Source organism: Canis lupus, chromosome 8 (assembly GCF_011100685.1).
Source record: "Canis lupus familiaris isolate Mischka breed German Shepherd chromosome 8, alternate assembly UU_Cfam_GSD_1.0, whole genome shotgun sequence".
NCBI classification, from domain to species: Eukaryota; Metazoa; Chordata; class Mammalia; order Carnivora; family Canidae; genus Canis; species Canis lupus.
In genome coordinates, this window is record NC_049229.1 from 30,929,710 (window position 1) to 30,955,790 (window position 26,081).

General features: G+C 43.7%; 1 protein-coding gene across 6 annotated transcripts in view; it reads left to right on the top strand.

Annotated features, from left to right (window-relative positions):
- SAMD4A (sterile alpha motif domain containing 4A) overlaps positions 1 to 26,081 on the top strand; it is a 210,590-nt gene that overhangs the window by 151,216 nt on the left and 33,293 nt on the right. For 4 of the 6 annotated variants that reach the window (XM_038544761.1, XM_038544764.1, XM_038544763.1 and 1 more), the window contains 3 exons: positions 9,453 to 9,716; positions 21,107 to 21,216; positions 23,405 to 23,491. In XM_038544761.1, the coding sequence (XP_038400689.1) occupies positions 9,453 to 9,716; positions 21,107 to 21,216; positions 23,405 to 23,491 (461 nt within the window). Of the gene's footprint in view, positions 1 to 9,452; positions 9,717 to 21,106; positions 21,217 to 23,404; positions 23,492 to 25,355; positions 25,510 to 26,081 lie in introns of those variants that run through there. The other 2 variants (XM_038544762.1, XM_038544767.1) reach the window with 2 other exon arrangements.

Sequence of the window (26,081 nt, forward strand, 5' to 3'; positions counted from 1 at the left end):
AAAAGGACACTCATTTACGGGACAAGAGTCGATGACACAGGAAGGCAGAGGGGTGGCTGTTCAACCTCAGTTGGAAACATATGCATAAGGGACTCAAATTTTTTGCCACTCTGAGCACATCCATGAATGACCATGAAAATGCTACAAGTATCAATTTGAGACCTACAGATAAAGTTTAGCAAATCAGTGAATTCACAAATATGGAATCAGTGAATACAGAGGATCAATGGTATATAAAACATGTAATAGGAGAACACAGGACACACTATACAGTTGTTGTGACAGGTGGAAGGGGACCCAGAAGTTGACAAGGAGCAAAGGGAGCTGACCTGTGGATCTGAGCTGGCCCTCTGGGTGCTGCCTAGCCCTCCTGATGGCCCTATGGCCCCTTTCTCTTTACTGCCGGATCCAGTCTCCAGACAGCCCTTCCCATCTCATCTCCAATAAGAAATGAATGCAGTTCGATTCCTGTCCGTAAACTAAAACAGTCCCAGGGACTGAATAATGCCATGAACCTTGTGCCTGCAGTGTCTCTGAAAGTCTTTTATTGCAGGACTGATTTATAATACCCAAATAGATGAGTTGAGTACAATTACGTAAATACTGTTTCTCTGGGGCAGAGAAGAACAGTACAGTTTAAGTGAAAAATGCAGTACCGAGTCAAAAATTCAAATCGGTATGTGTAATTACAGACCACAGTAAATCAATTTTACAAACACAGTACCAATATCACCACGTTCCAACACCCACAGGGGCTGGCTGTGACAGTTTGGAATCCAAGAAGATACTGAAGGTGAAGCAAAGCAGGAATTGGGATGGGTGAAACCTCAATAGCTTGTCTTGAATCACATGGTGATTCAATCAAATATAATTAAGAAGCCAGGAGAGCCTAAACCATCCAATTTCTAATTAACAAAAAAAAAAAAAAAATCATCTAATTAGCAATGTAAGCTCAAATTGTGGGCTTTTTGAATGGTCATTTATGTGTATTATTACATTTGACATTTAGATTGAATGCTTTAATGAAAACAAGAACCAATTCCCTAATCAGTAAATTGCCCCGCGAGTCACAATGCTGAGAAACTCCAGTTCTCATTCTTCTATCAAGTAACTAAGTTAAGAATTAGGACCACATAATACATTCCTAATTATTTATCACCCTTCTCCTAACACTAGAAAGAAAAGAAAAAAGATTTTGCTTGATCAAGGCAAAGTTCAGAGTTTCACGCCCAGAGAAATCCTGGCACCAGTCACGCATTTGGCTGGGGCTGAGTTGAGGCCCCGATGGAAAGGATTTATGCATCTAATGATGCCAGTCCTTGCCTAATGAGTGCCATGACATTTAAGAGCCACATTGCCCTCTTATCTGGGAGCCTTTAAATTCCAGCAGCAGGCTTTGCCTGTGGTTCAGCTCAAGGCAGGAGTTCGTAGACAAGGTTTTAAAATATCTTTTGTTAGTCCCTTTCAGGAGATTGACCTGTTTCTCCTCTGGACAAGTGTTGCTAGCAGTGTCAAGATGTAAAAGGATACCCTGACGATTTGTTCAGTGACTGCTGTGGCTTTGGGACCAATGCTCTGAGTGGGGCTTAGTTGCTCAGTCATGAAACCCTGGCTGTTTGCAGTTCCATACTAGGATTGCTTTTCTGGTACCCATGCTCAGTTAGCAGCCCTGCCATTGTTAAACACAGGATGCAGATCTCATTTTGTAAATTTAAGAAGCACCTCCTGAATAGGCATGTGAGCAAAGGTAAGCATGCGAGCAGTTGACAATTTGATGGTTGTCTTTTAAGAAAGGGATAGGAGAAAAGTTTTGTCATCAAACATCTACTTTTCTGAGTTTCTCCACTTTCTTCCTTAAATACAACGACTGGGACATTTTTATGGATATATTGGAAAATGAAAAAGGATCTGTACCCTCTTAAATCCCCTCCTGGCCACTTGCTGGACTCAATGATTTACCCTACTTGGTGTCATAAAAATGATTCAAATTCTGAATCTCCATCTAAATTCATTTCTGGATTTCATCTCTTCAGTCTCTATGTGGGTAGAAATTCCACAGACAAGCCTCAGGGTTGAGTACATGTAGGTATAAATATAGACAGGAGGAGAAACAAAATGTAGGAAAGTAGAAGTTAACCCAGTATACAGAAACTTTAGAAGTGGTTGGGTTGATCCCACAGTCCCTTGAATTGGCTTAAGCATCTGCTTCAGTGGTGTCAAATTACTTCCATAGTTGATGTCATTGGTTTTGATAGAATGGAATGAGAGGATTTGGACAGTTTCCTTTTAGGACTGCTTGATTCGAAGTTAAACTTGTGAGTAAGAGTCAACCAATTTCTATAAAATGTATATATTGGCTTCTTGTCTAACTTATTTCATAAATAATGACAATATAAAGTCAAATAGCAGTTATCTAAAATAGATTTTCTACTGGATGACACCCAGTTTTGCCATTATAGAAACTGACAAAAGAGGACAAATGAAATGTACCAATGATTAATGCAGCAATAAAAGTCTGCCAAAAACATCCTAATTTACTTCTTAAAAGCCCAAATGTTTAAGTGATAATGTGAAGGCAGAAACATACATCTTTGCTCTGCCCAAAGGCTGAGCCGTCTGTAGAGTAATAAGAGCTGACATCAGTGACAAGGACTCGCATTATTGAAAAAGCCTCTCCAGGTGCTTTCCCTGCATCAGAATGCTTTCATTTCAATACTGTATAAAAATGAGATTTAATAGGGAAAAAGAGATTTAACAGTGTGTATTTGTCAACCTTGTTGTGATGTTCTTTGCGGCTTTATCTTCTTCCAGAGTCTCCATTTGTTTTGTTTTGTTGCTTAGGCAAGTGTACATTTTCTCTTTTCCTGAGAGTGTGTGGCTTCCTCTTTGGGCTTGTCGGGAACACCCCATCCAACAACCACATCTTTGCTTTGTAGCATGTTCTCTCTTCTTCCCCCAGAATGAGGTGGAGTCTGAAGCTGTTTGGGGGAGTCATCTTCTGGTGTCCAGATGTTGTAAGCACTGGTTTTCCAAACCTTTGAACAAGAAGCAGAGAGCAAGCATGCAGAGTTGAGGCATATAACCTAGATTTGCTTTTAATCTATTCCCTGAAGCAATGATGGCAGAGCATGTTAATTTTAACCTTAGTAATTAATAACTCCTCCCCTTCCCCTTTACACAAATCTGTACTTGGCCATAAATGTGACTGGTGTTGTCTTTTTTTGCATGATGTCACTGATCAAACACTCTGGTTTTGTTTTTTTTGTGTTTTTTTTTTTTTAATGTATTCTTGCAGTACTATTAATCTTTTCTTCCCCCAAAGATTCCCACTACAGGGCCTCAGATTACTGGTTGTGACACCACAAAACCAACTCAAGAAGAGGAATCCAGGGTCTAAGATCATTTCACCACTGAGCCTCTAAAATGTTGGCTTTTTTTTTCTTAAGCAAATGCGTGGAATCATTCATACAAGTGGTGTTAACAGAACTCTACTCTTTGAAAATGGAAAGCCCTTAGTAGCAGTTCCTTAGATGCTCTGAAAGTACTCTCAAAAAATTCTTGGATGGCACCTGAAAGATGCCTGATAAGCAGGCCTTAAATCTAAAGGAATGAACAGAAACACCCCCTACCCGCCCCTTAACTTTGAAACAATAGCTGTAGCTATTTTGTAGCTTGGCAGAAGGTTGAGTTTTTTCTCCATCAAAGTTGACAAGTATCAAACCATCTCCTACAGCAAAAAATTTTTTTTTCCTACAGCAAAATTTAAGAATTCTATGATGTGAGCCCTCAAATTGGTGTATACAGCAAAGATTCTACTGATACTCTGAATTCCTTTTGGGAGTAGGTCTAGAAAATATTGTTAAAGTTACATCATTTTTAACCTATAACTAGAATATATTCTCTAGGCTTTGTCATAGTATGTTGACATGCACAGCATGTATACAAGAGTAGGGAATTGTCTAGGACCTTTTAATTTGAAAAGAAATTTGAAATTAATATTTTAACGTAATATGCAGATATGTGGCTTCCTCATTCTACTTTTTAAAATCCCTAAATTAGGATGAGTTACTTTTATAAAGTTTACTTGCAATTGGACTGAATTTTATCACATGAGCATCTAGAATTTACAAATTTTAATGAAGCATGAGTTTTTCTTGAGAAAGACAGCTTGTTGAATTAAAAGTGGAGATACTGGCTTATGAGTAAAAAAGGATTAAAATTTCAAAACCCCTGTGTGGCTGAACTCATAAGGGCATAATGAGGATACAGAATTCAACTTTAGGTTGAGAAGACAAGCTATTTGGTTTGAGGAAAGAGGGTGCTATTAGGAATATGGGAACGCTGAACTGCCCTTATTAAAAAAAAAAAAAAGTCAGCTTCTAGATTCTAAACTCTAGAACAGAATGTTAAGCCTGTAAGTAGGTGAAAACACATAGCGGTAGCAAGGCAAAGTGCTGGTTGATGGGATTGGCAGAAATACTCTAACCATGAGAGGCGTGCAGAGGACTTTGAGCATGACAGTTCCTGAGGCTATCTACTATCCTGCCCATGAAAACCTCACTCAGCAAAGCAGAGAATAACAATCAGCTTTATCATTTATTGAGTTTAGGCCTTGGTTTTTAACATATAAAAAATTGGGGTCCCCATGAAACAAGAATTGTACTTTGAATCTCCTGATAGAAAAAACAGTGGCAAAAAGAGCTATGAATTCAGCAACATGTAAATTAATTTATTTTTTTATTAGTTTTAATACTCTGCATATATCTAAAACTGATTTGCAATACAGCATTTCATCTGTGAACAAAGTGCAGTGCACATAGGGATTTACTACCCAGTGGCCCACAGCTCATAACTTAGGAATTCTTGAATTACTTTTCAGGGGGCTTCCAGCTCTGAAATGTTATGAATCTCTGCTCTTAACAATAATTTTTAAAGCAGAAATTGCATTCAGTGGATAAGTTTCAACAGAACGGGGAAGTATGCAATGTGTCTTTGAAATATCTCCATTAAAGTTTGTTAGGATAAAGTTTCAGTGACAGCGGAGCTTCAATTATCTGGACTGTTCTGCCTGTAGGGCATCTCTCCTCAACGGTGAGGTATGATGCTTAACCTGACAGAGAACCAAAGCGGTAGTTGGGCCGGTATCCCAAAAACTTCTTTCTACAAACCTTATCATTTGTCACATTAGAAAGCAGAAAAAGTAGTTATATACCTAATTTTCTTACAAGAGTCTTTTCCAAAAAAACTTTTACTGAATTTTACTTCAGTAACTAAGAATTGAGATGAAGTCCAGTTTGGTCAAAGGAAAAGGGTAAGAAATCTGATTTCCAGGCTTTCAAGAAAATACTTAAAAGAACAGATCCCAGAGCCAGGTATCATATTTTCCTCTAAAAAAGGCATTGAAAGAAGTCTCATTAAAGATATTTCGAGATGAAAAAGAAATCACAAGGTTAAATGAGGTCAGAGAAGTTGGCCAGCCAAGAATGATATGATAGAGTTTATTGCCAGATTATAAGACCCTTTGTACTCGCATCAGAGAGCTCCACTGCTGTAGCAAGATTATTTTTAGCTGTTTTTTCCATATTTCAACAAGACTTATTCGGTATTTGTTATTTATTTTTGGTTCACTTGAATTTATAAACGTTCCCCAAATATAGTATTCTATTAGCATGTGTACGCATACATACATGGGTACATGTGCATACCTGAAATTTCTGTAATAAGACATAAGCAATATTGAATCTATACTGTACACAGTATTAAGTTATAGCTTCAGTTTTTCAAGAGCAAAGAGGCACAACCTTGCTCCCCTGGGTGATTTTTAGTAGGATTTTCAATATAATGAATCCACCCTGAAACATGGCGATCCTCCACTCTCACTATTATAAAGTCACAAATGCAATATAAATTCAGGACTTCAATTCTGTTGGAACCTGCCAATTTCTAATCTATATTGAGATTTTTTTTTTTCCCAAGGTGTACTTAATTCTGCAGTGTTCAAATATACCCGGGGGCAGCTTACATCTGAATGAAGCATTGGCTGTTGACTACTGCATAGCAGTCAGCAAGTGGGAACATTCTAAAGGTCTGCCTCTAGCTAGAGCCATTCTGGGACAGCTAACACAGAAGACTGTATTCACTGCTCTCCCTCCCTACTCACAGGAAAAGGAGTTTTATTTATGGGCTTTTGGGGTTTTTTGGGTTTTGGGGGTTTTTTGTTTTTGTTTTTTTTTTGTTTTTTTTTTTTTTTTGTTTTTTGCTTGAATATCCATTTGCCCTCTATTTATCACCACTTCAAATGAGTTCGTTTGGTTAAAAAAAAAAAATGGAGTGATGGGACAACGATCAATGCTCTGCCCCTGGCCACCTCATTAATGTCACAGTGGTACGGTCTATTTTCCTGCACTCGGCCCATGGCATTTGTTATTTCCTCTGCCACTTTGTACCGAACAAGGTATTCCAGCACACAGAGTAACACCGAAATTGGCTTTGTGGTCAAAGCCTCTACCTAGTATCTCTACCTGAAGAATTGTCTTCACCACAAAATGGCACAGTTGGCAAGTCACTTGCCACCTGCTTTTGTCTCCTTTCCCACAGGAAGACAAACCTGTATTGTCTCGGAGCCTTGGTTCTCTTTGGAGAAATGAGGCATTTGCCCAGCATGACTTTGCTCTTATTTAGATGTGGCATCCAGCCTGGGGCTAAATTCATGGCCCTCTCTGCAAATTGGAAGCTTAGTGTGAGGCATTTTGCTCAGTTACTGCAGCAGGTTGACTCTTAAAGAGACCTTTCTCTTTTGGTGCCAGCTGTGGGAGTCTTTATGATACAGACAAGGGTTGGGGCCTTTAGTAGAAAGTTACTGGGAAAAGGCCCTGGCACCTGAGGTATAATTGATTTCTTTATTAGAGGCAGAGGCCAAGTTTATGCCATATCCTTGTAACATCAGTCGAGCTCAGGAATATATGAAGACATGGATGTGGTTGTCTAGGAATAAATCCCTGGAAGTCCCATTAAGTTAGGGAACGGTCTTGTTCCATTCTCAATAACTGGTGGATTCCTTGGATATCGACAAGCCTCCCCAAGGATGCCCATCAATGGGGAGGTAGTGTGGCTTTTAAGATGACTTTAGGTGGAAAGAAGCAAATGGACTCCATTCAAAAATGGAATTCAACTGCTACATATTTGGGGTATTGTTCTCAGCATCCAAAGGTGGGGACCCTCTTCGTGGTGTTACCACCCATGATTATAGATTCACTTGTCGCCTCGAACCAAGCGAGGTGCTAAGGGCCCTGCCAGTTCAAAGCTGTGTGTCTCTCTTTAGCAAGGTCTGCTTTTATGGTTTTGGGCTTACTCTAATCCTGGCTGTGAAGAGGAGTCCCCATTTCCACTTGAGGCACGCCTGGCTGGCACCATTCAGAGCATCTACCAGATATCCTGAAATGGTTGCCAAGGTATCAGAGAGCAAAGATGTCTAAGCTGGACCATCCCAGCACTCAGTGCAGCCCTAAACAAGTCTGCCCAATTTTATATAAATACTTAGACAGGCATGAAATGGATTTTCTGGATGTTTGGCTTTTCTTCCTATTGGCTTCTCTCTTCATTTTTGCTGCTGCTTCGTTTTTATTTATTTTTTTCTTTCTGCTTTTTTTTTTTTTTTCTTTTTTCTTTTTCTCTTGCTGATCTTGATCCAACCAGGTAGCAATGCGTTTTCCAGGGAGCCTTTTTAAATAGTTTCTTCCCTAGTCTATTTAGTGGAAAGGCAAGCTATTTCAGCCTCTTAGGGTCAAAAAATTTTAAAACAATGTTCCCTTTGCGTTTAAGTTCAGTGATAATTCCCTGCCTTTGATAGAATCTACCTAAGGTGGAAATCTCTCAGGTTACAAATGGTAAACTCGGCAGCTCCCTTTCTGCCTCTCTCTTTTGTTAATAAAGAAATTCCTAGCCCTTCCGGTTGTCCCCCCTTCCACACAAGTTGCCCTTCTGGCCACATAAAGCCACATGGGAACATTGACAACAAAGATGTGAGCCCCATTGCTCTCAGGGCCTGGTCGATGCCAGCCTACCACAAGCTACCTTCCCACGCCACCACTTCCCCAAATACAGTTTCTGGAAACACCCAGCCTTTTAGCTCTGGTCTTTATCTTTTAAGTGGGGGCAAGGTAGCCTGCTGCTCAGGTCCTGGTGGGGTGGGTGCTGCCCCACCGGAGATACAGTCTACACAGAGCAGAACTTCTTACACTGGGGTGTCAGGTCTGCTTAATAAAAAACATAGATTAACACCAGCAAAGAAGTGCTTGTCTGGACCTGGGAGAGCAAATACCTCACTGTAGGGGATACAGCCTGAGATGGAACTTAATGGCTTCCCTGAAAAATGTTTAAAAATGCATGTGGCTCACTTCCATGTTAGCGCGGCCGCAGTCAAAATAAACCAGACCTGTCAGGAGGCAGCGCTGAGAGAATGTTATGAATAGACTTATTTTGTAAAGTTGTCACTTTACACGCCCAGAAAAACCGACCAAGGGTAACGTCGGCTCCCCCGGCGTTGATTTTGGTTAAATCCCTCCCTCAAATGACCTCAATTTAATTTGGCTAGTTATGGGAGTTTTGTTGCTTTTTCCTAGTTTTCTGGAAAAGAAATTTAACATGGGGGCCACGCAGATGTTGCCCACTGTACGGAAGAGCTGAGCGTGCTGGTAAAAACCATTCTCAGCTCACTGAGAGCACCCCACTGGCTTCTGAATGAAAGCCTTGTTACCTGGAGGTGTTTTCAGTCTGAAGTCTGGCATTAACCTGTGAAGCCGAGGGAAAGAATCGGCCCTTTCACACACAGCTGCCCGTGTCCTGTACAGACCCTGAGGTCTGTGTTCGGACTCCGGCCCTCGCGGAGCCTGCACCCCTTCAGAGGTGATAGCTCCCCTGCCTCCTGGTTGGAAGGACTAGTCCACCATGTAGTTGAGCCCAGCAAACATCCCAAACGGTGACCAGCCTGCACGCCCTTCAAGGAGTCCACCCTGTGACATGGGTAATGTCGGGTTTTGTGTGTTTCCAAAAAAAAAAAAAATGTCCAGCACTTGTTCTTTTCACTCTTGGCAGATGGCCACTTTGCCAGGCTGTCAAGTCTCACCTGATTTATAGTCCTACTGCCACAAATCTTGATTTCTAGAGTTAGAACGGAAACCAGATCCTGACCCACAAAGGCTAAGGCCAGATGCATGGGCACTGTAGGTATAGCCTCCTTGGGGAAACCCAACCCACCAAGAGGACCACACAGCATCTTTTTTAACCCCCTGCAGGGGAGGGCCCTGCCAGGCCTATATTCAGCCTGTGGGGACCACTGATAGAGTCATCAGATAGTTAGCATCACCTCTCAGGGTCAAAAGGTATTGTGGGTTCTCTGTGGCCCAGGCTAAAGGGGGGGGAATAACCTATTTCATTTTATTTTTTTTTTCCAGTTCTCTCAGGCCAGGCACACCACAGCCCTTTGAAACGATCTGTGTCCCTTACCCCACCCATGAATGTGCCAAACCAGCCTCTAGGACATGGATGGATGTCTCATGAGGACTTACGAGCTAGAGGACCCCAGTGCCTCCCATCCGATCATGCCCCCCTGTCTCCACAAAGCAGTGTAGCCTCTTCAGGAAGTGGTGGGAGTGAACACTTAGAAGATCAGAACACTGCTCGTAACACATTCCAAGAAGAAGGTAGTGGTATGAAAGGTGAGTGACTGAACAAGAAACCACTGGGAACAGAGTCTGTCCCTTTATTTGGAGTCAGAAGGGGTAAAAAGAGAGATAGGAAGTCAGCAAGAATGGAGCCCAGCCCCTTCTCCCACAGGCTTGTGCATTTGACCCCTCCTTTGCAGAGCTCCAGGGTTGACCATGGTGGAAAGGGCTCTAATTCCCCTCCCAGGGCTTCGTGCCAAAACCTCGGAAGCAGGAACCAGAGCAAGAGAGGTCAAGACTCTTTTTTTTTTTTAAATGCGGTGACTTGCAGGCAATTAAATGAGTCACAGCTAACAGTGATAGGATCTACTGTGCACGTACATTGCTCAGCCTGCCCGTTTGTAAAGGCGCTGAGCTACTCCAGCCTTCTACCTCGTTGGCTGTGGCCAGGGAACCGTCAATAATTTAGCAAAACAAACCACAGGATCTTTCTTTTAAGTCTCTCTTGATGCAGAATTGTAGTAGTGCTTCCTTTCTCTCCCCCCCCCCTTTTCTTTGATATCCAAAGAAATTTTTAAACCCTTTCCTCTGCATCTCTTTAAGGGATATGGACAAAAATACCACTGAGAATCTCTGACAGTGTTTTAAGTCTGATAGCAGATTTGCATACAGGTGATAAAGGCCTTCTTGTGCAGCATAAATAAATGTACATTGCCCTGTAAATCTATCCTCCTCTTAAGATATTCATCGGGAGACAGAGATTTCCAAATTACCCGTGATAGGTTCAAAGAGGATATGTGCATTTTGTATTTTTAGATACCAAGTTGTTCAAAGTCTGGGAAGTCCACAGGGAAGGATGCTCATCAGAGATACAGTGATAACAATTTTAGATGGAGAAACACTAATTAGCCATGCTTCTGAGTGTACAGTACTGAGGGGGCTCTGAGAGCACCCTCTTTGCTGGCATCCATAGTCCCAAGGTTTTTGCTGTTTCTATCTTTCCCTCAAGAAAGATCAGTGTTGACATAGGAGGCTGTATCCCAAGTCCCCTCCCCGCCATGGCAGCATGGCACAGAAAGATGCCCATGACCATCCAGGTGCCAGTTGTGAGAGAGTACCAGGCTGACACATGGAGCCTATCCGTTAGGGGAACAAGGCTGTCAGGAAGTAGCTTCCCTGGTGCATTCCTTGAATATTCCTCTCCCTCGGCGGCGGCAGGCCCGTATGCTCCCCATGCCACCCCCATCCCATGGTGAGTGCCCAGAATGAGTGGGATGTGTCTTGATGCTTTCTTCTGCTGATACAAGTGGGTCTTTAAAGGTGTTTAACAGACAGCACAAACAATGGCTCATTTTGGCATGGAGGGGATATGTGTCCTCTTTCTCTTTCACAGTTTTCGAGGAAATGTGTCATAATTTTGGAGACCTAGCAAAACTCATTTCTGAGTTCATGCTACATGATTATGTGCTCAAGCAGCCCCAGGTGATGGGTAGCAGATGAGCCTCAGCCATGCTTTAGGTAAGCCTGCAGGGCATCTGTCACTGGGGCACTCAAGTACCTGAGGGACCAAGGGAGACAGGGACAGCCATTGCTCTGGACCGACTTCTTCCCAGGCCAAGTGGAGTGTCTGGGCGGCATGTTTCCAAGAAAGCGTATATGTGGTTCTAATTGGTAACTGTGGGAAGGAGGCCTTGGCTTTTGTGTTCAAAGGGCAAGGTGGGTCCTGAGGGAAGGCCTTTTCCAGGAATGCTGGTCCTGTCTGGTTATAAGAGGTTTGCTTTCTTTTCTTCCTTTTACTTTCTTTTCTTTCATCCTTTCTTCTTTCCTTCCATTTGTTCCTTCATTCTTTCTTTCAGCTTTAATGTATACCTTCAACATCCTCCCAAAGTAGGTAAACATGTGCTCATTATGTGCTGTCATTTTGAGGTGAGAAGAGAATAATGAGAGCATGTTTTTTAAAGTGGAACAAATGATGGAAAAATTGAATAAATTTCTTATTGCTGTTGTAGAATAAAAGCCAAAATATTCCAGGTTCAGGGAATATCCCATATATAAGCTTCTTCTATTCTTTTCTTCAGAATTGATAAGAATTGTCTCCTCAGAGATTCTTCAATTAGAAAGTGATGCAGACAAGCTCTTATATCCAAGATTTTCTTCATAGACCCAAGGAGTATGGTCAGAAAGCAGGCTCTTTGGTGACTGGACAAAACAGGACTCTTTCCTATATACACCCACCTTCTGGTGACCCATCCAACTGCCCTGCTCCCAAAGAATTGGATTTAGGGTTCAAAATATAAAGTCCTTAGCAAATTAAAGGACAAAGCATATTTGAAAGAAGGCATGAGAAACAATGAAGGATTCTGTTTGTCGGGAAAGTATATTTGCAGTTCAGCTAATAGGTCAAGCTGTAGAAACATCTGCAGCCAAAAACATGGGCATCCCAGAATGTCGAGGGCCAAATACCACCCCCTAGCCGTGCCTGGAGAGGTCTTCTTGAGAAGGCCACTGCTCAACTCTATCAGCAAAGACTAGGCAGGGTGGCCTCCCAGGCCAGCACCCAAGAAGCAGCCCTCACCACACCCAGCCCCAGAGTTTCTCATTTGATTCCCAGGTCCAAGAGCAGACACTGGTTTAATTTTCCCAATTAATTCATACTTTCTGAGAAATGAAATAGGAAATCAAATGAAGTGCTTCTAAAAAGAGCCCACTCTTTCACTCGGGTCCACATCTCTTTCTTTCATGTGACGAGGTGCTTGGGTAGGAGTATCAGCCCTTGTAGGCTACTTTCTGGTCCACTTCATGATGCCATCAGTGAATTAGCGCTCTTTTTCTAAAGTTTTTTTTAAACTCCTAGTTTACAAAAACAACAAGGAATCTGTAGTTGAATTTGGAGGAGTTCCAAATCTCCAGAGGATGCGTGTCAGCCCTCTCCCTGCACCTTGGGGAAAGACTAAAAAGTCACCATAATTGAGCTTAATTTAGTGTGAATTCATCTTTCCTGCCAACAGCTGTGCATACCTCGCTGAAACACTGTGTACATCTATTCCTTCCTTTTCATCTGGACAAGCTAGCCAGGTTTGGCTACGAATTGTCCCTTAGGAATGTGCCTCTTGGGTCAAGAGCATGAAATAAAGCTCACAGCCCCGCATTCTCCTTCTTAAATTTTTCACCAACATCGATCTTACCCTCTTTTTGTCTTAGTGTCAGCACACCCGGCCAGGGATGGTCACAAAGTTCTCTCCCGAGTAGACCAACTGGTGCTCTCAGAGGATTAACATCATCTGCCTGCTTTGCTTTGTTTTCCTTTTATAGTAAATACCCATCCTGAAGATGTACGTCAGCTCCAAAGCACAGATTGGATGGCCCTCAGGGTAGGGATCTCAGATTAATCTCAGGCTAAAGCAAGAATGGGATCAGCTACTCAACTAGAAATTAATGAACAGAAGTGGGAAACAACAGGAATATGAGATCCCCGCCCCCCCCCCCCCAACATGCCCTGTGGAAGCTACTGGTTATACATCTTTGGACCAGGCATGCTGATTGTGGTTCCTAAATTCAGTTGTCCTCGTTGTTTGCAAAAATGTCACTGTGACTTATCCTGGGGGAAATGTTCATGGTTCCCAGGTTGGTCCTCAATTATAATAACCTCCTTTCCCTTGGTATTGCATTTATGCACTTCCATACCTTTTCTCTCTTGCAAGTGGCCAAGAAGAGGAAAAAAAAAAGACATTCCCATAATTTCCTGGAAGGAAGAGAAAATGTAGGATAGCAGAAGTCCATTGGTGGAGGAAGCATATCTTCCCTTCATATTATTAGCATCATGTTCTCAGAAATAATATAGGCACAACACCCAAAGACTTCTCAAAAGGCCAGGGCTGTGACAAGTGGTGTGGCTGTGTTCTATGGGAGCAGGGAGAAGGGAACAAAGACTGGTTAGTAGGTTTTACTTTAGTCCTTATCAAGTCAGTTGGCTTTTAAGCACCTGCCGAAAGAGGCTTTGGACTAGTGACTGGGGAGACAGAGAAGAAGGAGATTGTACCTGCCCCAAGGGAGTCACCATCATAAGAGCAACAAACAGGTAACTGAGGCAGGTGCACAGCTGTGAAAATGTCTTGTCTTTGGAGTCTTTCCCTGGGTCAGGGTAGGCATCAAGGAGGGCCCTAATGCAAAGTGGAGAGAAGTCAAGGAAAGTTCCTGAGAAGGAGAGGCCTGGTGCTGAGTTCTCGAGCATGATTACAAGTTAGCCAAATATATAAAGTGAGGGAAGGGCATTCTGTGCAGAGAAGAAAGGATGCGTGAAAGGATGATGATGAGACAGATTGACCGAGTACATATGAGAGCTTGACTGTCAAAAGCACAAAGGAAAGGAGTCTGCAGAGGGAAAAGCCAGATGCTAGGGTTTGTGAAAGATTTGATGTTGATAGAAGCTGTTGAGGGCATTTAGCAGCAGAATGACCCGCTTACATTTGCTCATTAGAAATCAGACCTTAGCGAAAGTGTTGGGGGCAGGGGGGCATGTAGAAGGGCAGGAGGGGCAGGGGATTCTGGATTGGGAAGCCAGCTGAGAAGTGCGGGCTGTTTAGTAACTGAGGAGGATAATGAGGTGGGCCCAAGGCAAGCAGCAGCAAGAATGGATTGAAATGGGCATGATCTTGGTGAATGTGGTATTGCTGAGCTAGAATTGAGCGAGCCCAGGATTGAGTGTGCCCTAGCTGAATGTAGACAGTGCAGGAGCGGGAGGAATTTAGGATGATGCCCAGGTTTCTGCTGGGGACAGCTGAATAGCCCCTGGTGTCATCTCTAGCCACATATAGGAGAAGAAACAGATCTGGGGCCAGTGTGGGGCATGGTGAGTCTGGGAACCCGTAGAACACTCCAGTAGATCTGCACCAACACCGCAGTGCACCAGGTTCGCCCCTGGCCCAGCCTCCCTACGCCCTGGCTCCCCTCCCCACCTGCACAGGTTACCATTCTGCCTACCTGTGGGGAAACTCCTGCGGGGGCATCCCTTCCAGATTTCTGGCTAGTAAGGCCCATAGATTTGGGCTCCTAAGAGTAAGAAGCTCCATGACTTTCTTGTTGCAGTTGTCAGTGTGAGAGGGGTAGAGGTCGGGATCTGTTTCTCTTGATACGAGCTTCATTATGGGTTAACATTAACTAGGTTGGCTTATGATGTATGGCATTATGTTAGCACAAAACATGGAAGTAAAAAAAAAAAAGAAAAAAAACATGGAAGTAATTGAAACTGTTACATTGTTTGTATATAGACATCATACAGGTTAAAAAGTAATCTGTGGCTCTAGTAACCTTGATAGAAACATAACAACTGGGAGTAGAGGGGACCAGGGATGGAAAAAAATAGGCTTGGTTGCCTTTTTCCCCTCCACAGTAAAGGAAATACAATTGCCCATTCTGAAGTAGCCACTTTGGAGTTTTGAGTTGTTTTTGCAATATAAACCTTGGAACTGCTGCCTGTCTTAGAATGCAATTAGAAAAATTACTGAGGAGTGTGAAACTTTTTCAGACGAAGAAGCCCATGAGAAACCTTTATGAGAAAGGTCATCAATCCAGCATTTCTGAGGGTCATGAGGGTGTGAGTGATGGAGTCGGACTGTGGCTGGGACACTTCTCAGCACGGCTGTCATGGAGACAAGCCACCATTTTCTGAATGTTGACTTTCTAGGTACTGTCTTGAATTCATCTAAATTAAAGGCCAGGACTTAGTAAATTCACTATACTTTCTTTATTCCCAAATGCCAGCATAAAACCTACATGGGTAGGTCTTCATGGGCTCAGATGGTGCCCCCTCTTCTCAGGTAGGCCGGAGGCCCATTGTCTTTGAAAAACAAGTTTCCAGGACTCCCCCCAAACCTAAAGGTCAGGAGTCTAACTGCCATTCCTTAGCAAGCATGTGTCTTTAGCTACAGTGCTGGAAAAACTGTGCAGGCATGCAGAGGGAAGCTTTCCATGTGGAACTCAGCGTGATTCAGTGACGCAAAGCAAGCTGCATGTAGAACACCACTTAGGAGTGTCATAGCTGATGGGAACTTTGAGCAACGTAGTCCCTGTGTTTGTACTCAAACCATCCAAATGTGTGTTCTCCTCAACTGTTCCTTCTGAGACCCACACATGCTCCCCATCAGTGGGGGAACCCCTTGTGGAGACCACCATGGACACTTCCCAGGACTGAGGAGTGCACTCTAGTTCACAGGAACCCAAGACCAAGGTGCGTCTTTCTCTTGCTCAGAGGCTGGAGCAGCATTGGGCAGCTTGTTCTGCTCTGGCCAGAAATCAACAGGCTTCAGTAATATTGACACTATCCCTAGACTTCTGCTTCCTTTTTTTTTTTTTTTTTTAAGATTTTATTTATTTATTCATGAGAGACACACAGAGAGAGAGGGAAAGACACAGGCAGAGGGAGAAGCAGGCTCCATGCAGGGAGCCCGACGTGGGACTTGATCCCAGGACTCCAGGATCACACCCCACGCCAAAGGCAGACGCTCAACCGCTGAGCAACCCAGGGATCCCCTTCTGCTTCCTTTTTGAAAGGAATCTTTTCTCTCTCACTTCAACACTGAAAGGGTTAGTCTCTTTCTACCCCTCACTTGGTTTCCTCTTCTCTTCCTTGAAGACCAAGGAGACAGTTGTATCTTGGGGAGAGAGGGAGAGTTGTCTGAGATTAGCCGGGGTCTCTGTGGTGAATGGAAGTTGCTCTTCTGTCTGCAGGTAGGTACCAGGACCACCACAGGTGAAGCTTCTTGTGGAAACCGGGGCTGCTCACATTTCTTTCTCACCTTACTCCCTGCCCTTACAATGCTTCCCATATTGGGCCCTTCTGCAGCATTGGTCTATATTTCAGTCTTGTGGAGGCTCTTTGTTTGTGAGGCATGTGCTCCAAGGCCTATTGAATGTACTTGTAGCCATTCCAGCAACAAGTACTTAGAAAAGTAGCTTGAGTTCTAATTGGAGCCCAACTTATATGTGAGCTGTTGTATGCACCACAAAGCCTCTCTGTGACTGGTTTGTTCAAAAACTCTAAAAGGGAAATAGAAATCAATATAAGTGGGAATTGATCCCATTGGTAATGACTAGCAGGTAAACACAGAGCATATAAAAGATGAGTGTAGCACTATTCTCAAAAAAGGCCATGTGAAGATGGCCACTCTGGACTGCAGCAAGATCTAGAAGGAGCTTTATGAAGGATGGACACTGCCTAGGGACCTCCCCCCATCTGCACATGGTGGTGGTGCTTTCTTCCAGAAACTTAAAACCCTTTGGCTCTCTCCTCCCAGTTTTCTTCATGGGCTTCTTTCCCCACCCCTTCCTCTAAACGCCTCATGCTGCCAAGGCTCTTTCTTGGCTCCCCCCTGTTCTCACTCCATGCTCTTTCCCTCAGTGATCTAAGCCACTCCTGTGTGCTGCTGACCGGTTCTCCCGCTCAGACCTCTCTTCAGGGATCTTGTCCAGTTAACTTGTCCACCTCGATGGCTCAAAGGTAGTGATACTCAGCTGACATGAAGTGGAGCTCACCATCTCTTGTCATCCCAAAACTGCTGCTCCCCTATACATTTTGTCTTGCCAAGCTTGAATCAGAAGAACTACTAGTGTCACTCTTACCCTCTATTCTTCCTTGATCTTGATCTTGAAGTACTATCCATTTATATCCTTCTCCTCGCCACTGCCCTTCCAAGCCATCTCCAAGGGCTTCAGTTCATTCTCCTGGCCTCCACTCCCACATCCTCCAATCCAGCCTTTATACACTGACAGCCATCATCTTTCTAACATACTCCTTTGATTGTGCCTCTGCTGCTCAGATTTCAACAGCTCCTCATCACCCAAAGAGGAGGTCTACCGTCCTTGTTTCAGCATTACAGATCTCAGTCATCAGACCCCTGCCTATGTGCCCCACCTTGTTACTAGCCAATGTCTATCATTCACCCAAGTGTTTGCTTAGCCTCAAATGCTCTCTTGACTCTACTATTGCTTTGCTAATATGCTGTTCCTACTTCCAGAAATGGCTTCCTCAGTGGTCTGCTACTGTGAAGCTCCCTCACTCCTCAAGGGAAAGCAAAATCTCATTGTTCTGTGTCTGCCTAGAACTTTGAGTTGACCAAGCACTTGTCCTGCAACTACTACAAATGTATTGTGCGAATCAGCCATTCTCTCTGGATTAGAAGTTCCTTGATAGCAGGGATGGGCCTGGTCCCCATAGTAAACGTTCAATAAGTATTGAACAGACAAATATCAGGATGCCCACATTTGGCAAGGAAGTCAACCTGGCAAATAGCAAAGGCATCTTAATCTTTCTCACACTGCATAAGAGAGTGACTTTCTAGTCTAGGACCTCCATTGGCAAGTCCATCAGAAGCAGCCCAGTTGAGGCTAAATGGCTGTGTGCCAGCTGGAGGTGAGAGCCCAGGAGACATTCATGATGTCAATCATGTATCAGCTCCTATAAGAAACACTCCTGCTTGTCTGTGTCTTTCAACCACAGCTGGCTACAGCTTTTGCAAAATGAAAAAACAATATCTGAGGTTATGTGAGGTGGTTCTTAGCTTTGCACCCTCCCCTGTGGCACCTGGACCAGGGGAAAGAATCTAAACTTTTGGTTAGACTTTGTTTCTGGGTAACATCTTAACAGAATCTAGCATCCAAGTCATTGGAATTCCTGGCTTGGGAGGAGTCAAAATGGTGCAGGCGCTCACTTCTCTGGTTTGTTGCCCTTTTAATGGTGTTCTCTTTTAATCCCTGGCAGAAAAAGGTGCCTTGTCTCTAACCAGGGGGTGAAAGATTAGTAGGCTATGTTCTTAAGAACTGGGATTTCCTCTTCTTTGTTCATTTAGTTCATGTTTCAGGAAGTAGAGCTCTTTAAGCACACAGCACCCAGCTAGGCACTGAGATACCTGCTATGCAAGCAGAGTCAACATGTGCCTGCCTCAAGGAGCATGTGGCCAAGAGGAGCTTACATTGCCCAGGAACATATCCAGAAATAACTTCTCGGGAAGGCCTAACTTGCCATGTTGTGAAGCTGTGTAGGAGCCTTTGCTGTGTAGGAAAGCAACTACCAGTGGGGCCGCATTTTCACCAAATGGGTGAGGCAGGCTCTTCCATCCCTCCAACAGGAATTCTAGTTGTCCAAACCTTTTCTAGAAAAGAACTAGTACTGATTGGAGTACTCGTCTTGCTGAGCCAAGATTTGCACCCCACTCTCCCCTCAACTCTTAAAACACCATATTGTCCTCTTGGCTTATAAAATACCCAGTTTATAACAGGATTTAGTAGCTAACAATTCTGTTTTATCATTAGTGGATTTTGCATGATTAAACTGTAGGGCAGCCGGTGAAAATATGGCCCATGAGATACTCCACAGTCTCTGTGGCATATTGTGCCCAAGTGTGCCATGGGGTTACCTAGACTTTTCTGAATCACGATCACTGAGTTTTCTGAGCAGCAGCCTGAGGCTTTTCAAAGATGTAAGTAGCCAACGTGAAACCTGGTGCCAAAGTGTTGACAAGTCATTGGCCCCAAAGCCGGAGCTGTAGTTATTTGCTGCTCACTCTGCAGAAGTATTAGCATTGTTTCAACAACAAAAAAATGTGGTGGAGAATAAAGTCTGGTAAAAAGGTTCCAGAATGTCTCAGGAGGGAAAGCACCACAGCCTGAGCTGGCAGGGCCTGGATTCTATGCAACCACAATTTGTGTAAAGGAGAATGCAAGAGGTTGGTACTATGTGCCTGGGGAAGCCTGGTCTCTTTGTGGTTGCTGATGGTCCCAGAGGGACTCTGCTTGTCATGGTAGAATGAAGGGCCTCGAAGCACAGAATCAGGTGATTTCTTGCCTGAGATGACTGAGTTTGTTCTTCAAGTGGCATTGGATATCCAATTCTATTTCTGTAGAGATCCCCCTTCTTTAGCCTTCACATTACTGCAGATCAAGAGGTAACCTCAATAGGCCCACTCTCCCCCTTGTAATCTTTGAGTTTCAGGAGATCATCCCATGCCTACTCTTCATAAGCCTAGGTTTCATTTCCTGGGGAGACAGGGCCTGATTTCAGGATAGGCCAGGTTTCTTTAACCAAGCCCAATTAACTACTTTAAAAATTAGAAATTGGAAATTTCCCACTTACTCTGAAGTGTTTGTCAGTGCCTCAGAATAAAGCACTTGCTGCAATATAGGAAACATGAATAACATTTACCCAGTGCTTCAACATCTCAAAGCACTTTGCAGTCATTGTTTATCCAGCCCTACCATTGATGAGCTCTTTGAACTCATCTCACAAGAAGTTGATACAATGCAGGAAAAAGCCAGGAATTGGGAGGCCTGGTTCTAGTCCTTATTTCACCACATACTTGCTCCTAACCTAGACAATGACTTAACTTTGCCATCTGTAAAATGAGCTAAGGATGGGGGGAAAGTAATTCTAGAGGATTCTCAAAGATCCTATCAGCTGAAAAACTCTGAATTAAAGGAGCATGGGCAAGTGCTTTGTTTTGGCTGAACTTAGGAAGGTGATAATTCTCATGGATTTTGATACGGTGACTATTTAATTTTCCCAACTCTAGAATCTAGTATTTGGGTTTATTTCAGATATGCTCTGGAATTTATATTAGCCTATGATCTAGCCAATCATTGGGCCTTTCCAGTCCTGGTATGTTTTTGGTCGATATTCAAGGAAAAGGTCTGAGACACATCCAGACACATTCCATAGCTTGGACATTTGGTCATCAGGGACACACACACATACACACACACACACACACTTTATATATACATACTAGAGTGATAGTTTTGGAGTCTAGGATGCCCTTATTCCTCTGGGGCATAGGAAGGCAAGAGAAAGATCAGGCTAAGAATGACAGCAACTCTACCCATAGAGTAGTACAGTTGCCTGGGTGACCTATTACTGTGGAAGTGGCAGAAACAGCATGTGGAGAACTACACTGAAGCTAGAAAGAAATTTTCTTGGAGGTGGACTCATCATATGTAGTTTTAACTTAAGTCTGTTCTTTCCAAATCGATAATGAAGTAGTCTGGCCAAAGCAATGGTTCCTTGCCATGTTTTTGGTCATGAACCCCTTTGAGAATCTTATGAAAGCTATGAATGACTTCCGTCCAGAAAACTACCCATATATTCACAAATTGGGATATCATTTTAGGGAATTCCTATATGCCCGGAATCCCGTGGACCCCAAGTTAGCAACCCCTAGTCTAAAGTAGAATAAGGGAGCCTGACAGTGGGAATGTCAGAGCTAGGCCAAGAATTGAAGTCCATAATTTGCTGCCAAAATGGAAGTGAACAAGGAGTAACATAAAGGGTTTTTTTTTTTTCTTTTTTCCCCTCTGACCATCACCCTCCTTTCTTTTCTCTATTCCCACATCTTTTGTCATCTCTTCTTGTTCCCTTTCAATTTCTCTCCCCATCTCTTGCACATCTTGCACCACAGATGTTCCAGCCTGGTTAAAAAGCCTCCGCCTGCACAAGTACGCTGCGCTTTTCTCCCAGATGACCTATGAGGAGATGATGGCTCTCACTGAGTGCCAGCTGGAGGCTCAGGTATGTTGTTGCAGGTGACCCTTCTGTGAGAAGAGAGCCCCAGGTGGAACCTGAAGTTCCAGCCCAAGACAGACCTTGTTTGGACCCCTACCTCTACCCACCCAGTAGCTTGCCTTGTCCTAGGAACTGCCATGTGTTGGCCAGCATTACTGGTGAGTAAGGCTGGGTTCTTGTCCTCAGTGTCCATTAGGAGGCAGGCGACCAGCAGATCACTGCAAGGCAAATAGGATTCAGTGAATATTACAGAAAAGGTGATGCCTAGGTGCACACTCTAAGCGTAAGGTGGAATGGCCTGGAAGTAACACTTGACCAAGGCCTCAGAGAGTCTGTGTCCCTGCTTTTGCTTTCCCGCCCCCTCCCTCCATCTGTCCGATGAGGGCTTGTTTGGACAATGACAGATTGGTTTGTCTGTTGTCCAGTCTGGTTACAAATCAGCTAACTTGTAGTAGTTAGTGAGTAGATGCACCGGGTCATGCCTCAGACTTTCCCCAAGACTTTTCCAAAGACATGTTCAGATTGAACTTAGTGGAGATTAGAGTAAGTTGTACAAAATACTTTTTTCTTCTAACTATCTTGCGTAACATGGGACTGTCATAGAGAATGGGATTACCCCAGGTCTCAGGTTTCATTTCCCTTCTGTGTGCTGTAAAAGAGCAGAGTTCCTCCTCCTTTCTTGGGCATCTTTCCCCAAGTGTGGATGCCAAAGGCTAGGCCAGTCAACAGACCCCCTCCACCCCCAAGCTAAGCATGTTTCCTACCATGCTGTGCTCGAGTAAATAGATCTGACCGATGTCTTTTTTTCCCTTGTTTAAAATGCCATTGGCATGTTTCATATTGACCTCAGTTTCCTTTGAGCAATGATTTAAAAGCATTAACGTCTGAGCAGGCTAGTAGGATTTCCCTTGCAGGAAGAGGAGGTTGTACCACTTGGGGCATACCTCCCAGCAGATGCTGGTTTCTCATTGCATCTTCAGTACCCTCAGTTAACCTCTGCAGGCCCGGCTGAATACCAGTATTGAGATGCAACACAAAGCCCAAAGTCACTGCACATTCTCAGAGAATGAAAAGCGCTAATTTCAACCTCCTAACACTTCTCCCACCGCTTTTTGGATCTCAACTGAGCCTTGAGATCCCAGGGATTGATGAGAAGTACTTCTAAGGGCATTTTTTTGTGTTTGGGTCAGAGTTTAAGAAAAAAAAAAATCTAAGTCCTCAGTTATTTGACTTGAGAAAAAACAAGAAATAATTGACAGAGAGGGCAAAGCCAGAGGCCAGCACAAACTTTTCAGAGTAATTTAATTCACTTGAACCCAAAGTCAGAGCTAACCAGAAATCTGCCCCCAGCACTTTATCTTAGAAAGTGAGTTCAGTTGTCACTTGAGTGTTAGTATCTCTGAGGGAGATGTCTCTGATGTTCCCATCTTTTCCTTCTTTAAGAGAAATTCTATGAGGAGCTATAAGAAGTCACCAAAGTTTGTCTTAGAGACCTGATTTAAGAAAGGGCCTTCTCTTTGGAACTTTGCAGTAGCGGTGGTCAGCAAGCATTGAACTAAATCTTGAGGCTCACCATTGCACAATTAAGACAAACTGGGAATCCTCATCATTTAGCTGAAGTGATGACTGAAGTAGAGTTTTATCTTCTTTTCTATTCTGGGTTTCCTTATGGAGACCCAAGATGACCTGCAAACTGCCCAAAATTGCCCTGTGTTGTATGGCATCTGGAGAGAACCATACAAGACTTCCTTCCCATGTCCTCGAGATGGGAAAACCTAGGAAAGGTTTAAGAAGACAAGGAAGCCCTGTATGGGGTTGGAACCTTCAAGCAACCTGGGAGGGACTGAAATGACAAAATATGGAGAAGAGGAGTGTATGACTTTAAAATGATCTTTTAAGACTGTGAAGAAATTTTGTGCTGGGTGGGTAATTGGCCTTCTAGCTCACTTTCTCCCTCTTTTCTCTCCTAAAGGTCACAGCCAAAGGACACAGACAAATTGTATGGTCAGATGTAGTTAGAACATGTAGTAAGGAGAGGTTAATGATAGTGGGGACTGAAGAGAGAGACAAGTGGGTATTTGCTAGTCCACCAACGTCAGAACCAAGAGAACAGTAGAGTACAGAAAAGCCTTCAGGAAACTCTAAACGGATTCTTAAAAATATGTTTTTAAATGTAACTTTTATTTAATTACAGAATGTTACCAAAGGTGCAAGACACAAAATTGTCATCAGTATTCAGAAGCTCAAAGAAAGACAAAATCTCCTGAAGTCTTTGGAAAGGGTGAGTTATCACCAGGTGAAGGCTGGTCCCTGTCGCCTTGATGGAGGACATCTTGCCTGAAGATGTCATCAGTGGGCCTGATAGAGTGTTTCACCTTGTTTCCTTATCAAAGGCAGAAAAAAAATGAAATGATTTTGAAGTAAAGTTCCCTGGTTATCCACACTTCTGTGTAACCTGACCACTGAAATGTATTTCTTGGGTCCCGGCAGCCTATGCCTAGCCATCCCAGTGGACTCACTTCAGCAGAGGGAATCAAAACCATTTGGCTGAGGAACACTTCACAGTTGCTACTGTCCCTTTCTCTTGGCTGCCCGAACAGTTCCTCTTCCTATCTTTGCATCCAGACATAATCCCCATTATGATATCATTTTTAGGACCTGGTGACTTTATGACGTCATCTAAGGTGCAAAGGAGAGCAGGCCTTGTCCCAGTGCTGCCTCTTCCCCAGGGTGGGATTCTTATGGAAGCGCTGCTGTAGCGGGGAGGGTTGAGATGGGCGGGCGGGAAGTTCTGTTGGCGTGCACTGCCTTTAGAGTCTGAGCTGTGACACGTCCTCTAGCAATCACAGGGGCTGGGGGTGCCTTTGTAAGGGAACAAAGTATTGAGCTAGATAGAGGTTATATAAGTTCTGTGAGCATGTAAACATTTTAATGCAATGAGAGGGTTTTTTTTTAACTTATTTATAAAAGTGTATCTATAATTTTATATAGGACATACAGCTACGTTTAATGCATAGTGCATTAAAGTAATAATGCATATTACTTAGTGCATAGTGCATAAAATCTAGAGTAATACATACTTATAGAATATGCATGTATAACTTTATAAAGAAGGTGGCTTTGAAAACCTTGGTATAGACAGATGAATAGAGGCCACTCACAGCCACATATGTGCTCAAAGGCCTGCCCTTAATTAAAGTGAATCACAAATGACAAGCGACCTATCCAACTGAACCCGAGGTTATTGTCATTGTTCTTAATTTTTATTTACCAAGTAATTTGTCTAATTGAGTGATTATTGCCATCTTTAATATAAGAAACTATTCTCTTTTGGGGACCATTCAAGAGGACAGTTTTCTCCTTATCTGTTAGAAAGGCCCAGGATGTGTTCTGCCTAAGGACAATCTAGATTGCCAAGGATTATGGTGAGAGAGTGATCATCCCCCTTTATCTTTGGAGCATCCTTCAGGAGCTCACAGGAACTCTGTCACTAAGGAAACGCACCCACCTGAAAGACAGAGATGGAGCTGCTGTTTGGTCCACTCCCTATGGCCTGGGGAAACACAAGGGCAGCAAGGTGGCACAGGTGGCCTTGACATGCCACTGACTTTGTCTGGCCTTTGAGAAATCCATGCCATTTCACACCTAGAATAATATTAATTCCACAAAAATGCTTTCTGCCTGGAATGTGAGGTGTTAAAAAGATGACAAAAGTAATAAAGTCTGAGGGCAGCTAATGGCCAAGAGAAAAGCAGTAATGAGTTTATTTTGACATTTCTGGGGATAAAAGCCTGTGTCTCTATCAGACTAGCACATTGATCTTGCTTCAGAACACCTGAGCTCACACACCTGTGTGCTTATCCCTTCAGGAGCTGACGGCCTGTGGGTGGGGATCCTCAGCCTCTACTCAGGACTCAAGCTCTGGGCTCTGTTTTCCCTCCTCTGGGACCCAAGGCTCTTCTACTCTTTGAGGGAGGGAGTTGTCTCTCCTGTGTTACCACTTAGGCCACCAGCAACAGCAACAGACTCACATCAGCCCTTTCTTTGGCATTCCCAGATGTCCCAAGCTGATTATGCTGTTGGAAATGCTGTCATCAGGCCCTTGCCTGCCTACAGCATTCTTACCTCACATAGAACCCAGAGATTTCTAAGGAGATAGCTGGGACCCCGCCCATTGCTAGTTCATAATCAGTAGTTGCTCCAGATAAGTGCTACATCCAGAGCTCTTCCACTCACTCACTGAATACGTACTAAGCAGCTGCCTTGGACTAGATTTACCCCATCCACTGGAGGCTAACTGTGAGTAGTACAGAAATACATGGTTGCTGCCTTTGCGGAACTCAAGTAGTGCATTTGCAACACAGACATAGCCACTGCTCTCACAATCCCTTGTGATCAGTGCCACCACTGAGGCAGATAGGGGTAGATCTTCCTGGGATGAAACAGAGCACTCTGAGTGATGAGGAGGAGGGAGACCTTGGAGGGGTCAGCATTGACTAGCAAATCGTTAGGAGCCTAGAACCAGCCACGGAGGGCCCTTGAGCTAAGGCAGGAGCCGTGAAGGTGGAAAGGGATAAGAGAGGTCGTTTAGCAGAAGCCCAGGCATTGGTTCGGGTTCCATGCCATTTGGGAACAGAAAATATAGGAGGAGTTTCCAGGTTAGCAGAAGTGGAGTTCAATTGGACAAATTGAGTCTGAGGTGCCTGCGGAACACCCAGGAAGCAAAAGCAAATTAGTGGCCAGAAGAATGATGCTAGAGTCCACAAGGGTTTCAAAGACTCGTTGTGGGTCATCTGTGTGTAAGTGGCAATTGGTTCCCCCAGAAGTGTGTGTTAAGGGGTAAGAGCTGAGGACAGGCCCCAAGGAGCACC